General features: G+C 36.9%; 1 protein-coding gene across 1 annotated transcript; it reads left to right on the top strand.

Moving 5' to 3' along the window:
- The first annotated feature begins 774 nt into the window (after window positions 1-774).
- On the top strand, window positions 775-3,550 carry LOC112522161 (AP2-like ethylene-responsive transcription factor PLT2). Its single transcript, XM_025131244.1, has 9 exons — window positions 775-913; window positions 1,005-1,401; window positions 1,535-1,617; window positions 1,808-1,816; window positions 1,919-2,007; window positions 2,118-2,191; window positions 2,269-2,319; window positions 2,407-2,483; window positions 2,784-3,550. Exons 1-9 carry the CDS (start codon window positions 775-777, stop codon window positions 3,530-3,532), a joined length of 1,668 nt encoding a protein of 555 aa, XP_024987012.1. The 3' UTR covers window positions 3,533-3,550.

Below are 3,550 nucleotides of genomic sequence, written 5' to 3'. Positions count from 1 at the left end.
GATTGCAATAGAGTGTGAGAGAGGTGAATTAAGATGTTTAATTTCTATTCAGATGCATCATCTTCTGTTCTAAATATCTTTTCTTTGATCCAATGACACCATTAATTCATGAAGGTTTTATAAATTTTAAGTTAAGAATTCAGGAAACTTGTGTGTGAATCTGTTTTTATTTTCTTTCAGAAAAATAGTATTTTTGTAGAACTTTTTGGTGTAATAAAAAGCACTCGTGCTTTGTGTGCCCTTTATCTGTTTGTACAATTACTTTGTATTAATTAAGTTATAATTAATTTCACATTAGAATTAATTACATAATTAAATCTCAAACTATATAAAAATATCTGATGTGCAAGATGCAGGAGTCAGACTCTCGGACTACTTAAAATGAACATAGCAAAAGGGTTTCTGTAGAGATAGAGAGAGAAAGAGAGAATAGAAAGATACAAGAGTATTTAGTATTAAATACTTCCATCTTTCTAATTACTTCTTTCCTTTTCTCTTCTCTTCTCTGCATCTTCCTTCGAATTTCTGTCTTCTTCAGTCCTTCGTCACCGATCTTGTTACAGAAAGGAAACACACTTTAATTCTGTTCAAGTTTCTTGCAGGGTAATATTACTAATATCTTTACCGTTTTCACTGGTCTCTTTCAAGCAATCAAACACTACTTCTGTCTTTATTCAGTGCTTCCTCTCTTGTTCTTGTTTTCTGCAACTTTTTGGTGTTAAATTTCTGCAGGAGTTCACATAATATTCGCTTCATAAGTGCAAGAAAGCAAGCATGAATTCAAACAACTGGCTTTCGTTTCCTCTTTCTCCAACTCACTCATCCTTACCACCCCATCTGAATACTTCTCAATCCCACAATTTTTCTCTTGGACTTGTCCATGATAACATGGACACCCCCTTCCCTAACCAAGGTAGATATGTTTACTTTATTGGATTTACATAACTGTTATTGTTAATTAGTTTGCTTGTTTATGTAATGTTGCTGTTAAAATATTGGTGCAGAATGGAACTTAATTGGGGAACAAGGCAACAACGATCACGTCCCTAAAGTTGCTGATTTTTTGGGTGTGAGCAAGTCCGAGAATTCTTCAGATCTTGTGGCGTATAATGATATCCAGGGTAATGACACTGACTATCTGTTCACAAGCAGCAGTCTGTTGCCTCAAGTTCAAAACACTTTATCTGCCACGCCTACAAGTTACGAACTGCCAGAAAATGCAAGCACTTTGCAATCTTTGACATTGTCTATGGGTAGTGGAAAGCGTTCAACTTGTGAAACCAGCACAGGAGAAAACAGTAGCAATGATAATAACAATAGTACTAGTGTTGTTGAAGCTAACCCTAGAAGAACTTTGGATACATTTGGTCAGAGGACTTCAATCTATCGCGGTGTAACTAGGTCGGTTCTTGTAACCATTTTATGTTTTTGATTTACACATCTTGGGTAGTCATATATATTCTAATCCAATTTCATCTACAAAGAATTTCAGAATCTGATGTATGATTTTGATCTTTGATTTGCTTTTATACAGACATAGATGGACAGGAAGATATGAAGCTCATTTATGGGACAATAGTTGTAGAAGAGAGGGGCAATCAAGAAAAGGACGTCAAGGTACACATTTATTTTCAAGAAATGCAACTTCTGTGTTATAAAGAAGATGATTCTCTGAAGTTTGATTCTACAATGTCAAGAGTACCTTCTTGCAAATGCTGTGGCCTTCATTCATTTGATCTTTGAAAATAACTAACTTCTTCATTTTATCTTTTGGCTCCAAAATCGTTCGGCTATCCTTATGATGCAGTTTATTTGGGTGAGTTTGATTGTATATTGTGTTGTCTCATTTCTTTACCTTGGAAGCTAATTAAGGCTCTTTTGCTCTTATTGATTTTAAACTTTGATTTGTGGTGACTAGGTGGATATGACAAAGAAGAGAAASCAGCTAGAGCTTATGATATGGCTGCACTTAAGTACTGGGGAACTTCTACCACCACTAATTTTCCAGTATACTTTCGCCACCGACGCTCTCATTTTCACTCTTCAAGTACATGCAATCGTTGTTATTCGTTATGTAACCGTTGACTAACCAAAGTCATCTCTCATATACATTTTAGATTACTAACTATGAAAAGGAACTTGAGGACATGAAACACATGACCAGACAAGAATTTGTAGCATCCATTCGAAGGTTGGTAATCATTTCAAGGTTTCATCGATCAACAGGTCTCTTTAAATTGATAATCAAACAACATTTTTTTATCACAGAAAGAGCAGTGGCTTTTCTCGTGGTGCATCTATGTATCGAGGTGTAACCAGGTACCAAAAACCCTAATTAAACCCTTCTATGTTAACGATTCAATCTCTTTCTCTCTCACATACAATCTCTTAAATGCATAATATCAGGCATCATCAGCATGGAAGATGGCAAGCAAGAATAGGAAGAGTTGCAGGCAACAAAGATCTCTATTTGGGAACTTTCAGTATGTACATTTTTAATAATCAGTTCATGCACCTATATATATATAGTCTCTAGCTTTTCATGTGGATTACCAATAAACACTAGCATTTATTAACTTCATAAAGACTTGAATCAAATTTAGGGTTTTGTCCCCCTATTACACGCTCATTGTTTTCCTGCAATTAACTCTTTCATGTTCCAAAACAAAAGGCATGCTATTTTAAAATCTTGAAATTTATGTTGTTAAAAAATGTAGTTCGCCTATGGTTTTCAAGATTAATTCGATGTATTTTAAGATTCATGTGGCAAACTTTTCATGCAGGTACTGAAGAAGAAGCTGCAGAAGCTTACGATATAGCAGCCATAAAGTTTAGAGGTCTAAGTGCAGTTACAAATTTTGACATGAGCCGTTACGATGTGAAAAGTATCCTCGAAAGCAACACTCTCCCGATTGGAGGAGGAGCGGCTAAACGTTTAAAGGAGGCTCAGGCAATCGAGTCGTCAAGAAAACGTGAAGAAATGATCGCTCTTGGCTCGGGTTTTCCTTTCGGAACCTCGGCCACCGCGGGTGGTGTGTTACAAGCCTATCCTCTCTTACAGCAACCATTTGAGACACAATCACCACAACCTTTGCTAACTTTACAAAATCCAGAAATTTCTCATTATTCCACTCAAGACCCTCACTTTCACCAGAATTACCTCCAAACCCATCATCATCACCCTTATAACATGCATAGTCCTCACCAGTCAACAAGTCAAACACCTCAGTTTTACAACAGCTATCTTCAAAATAACCCGGTTTTGCTCCATGGGTTGATGAACATGGGTGTTGGTGGATCTTCCTCTTCTGTGATGGATGCTACCAACAACAATGGTGGTAGCTCGAGCGGCAGTTACAGCAACGGAGGGTATTTAGGTAATTTTCTTGGCCAGTCAGGAAGTACAGCGGAAGAGCTTGCGATGGTTAAGGTTGATTATGACAACCTGCCAACAGAGAACTACGCAGGCTGGTCCGGTGATTCGTCTGTTCAAGAATCAAACCCGAGTGTTTTTACAATGTGGAATGACTAATTAACATGTTTAGAAAGA

The sequence above is a fragment of the Cynara cardunculus genome (genome assembly GCF_001531365.2).
Source record: "Cynara cardunculus var. scolymus isolate 2C chromosome LG 11, CcrdV1, whole genome shotgun sequence".
NCBI lineage: Eukaryota > Viridiplantae > Streptophyta > Magnoliopsida > Asterales > Asteraceae > Cynara > Cynara cardunculus.
This window is presented reverse-complemented; position numbering and strand designations above follow the sequence as displayed.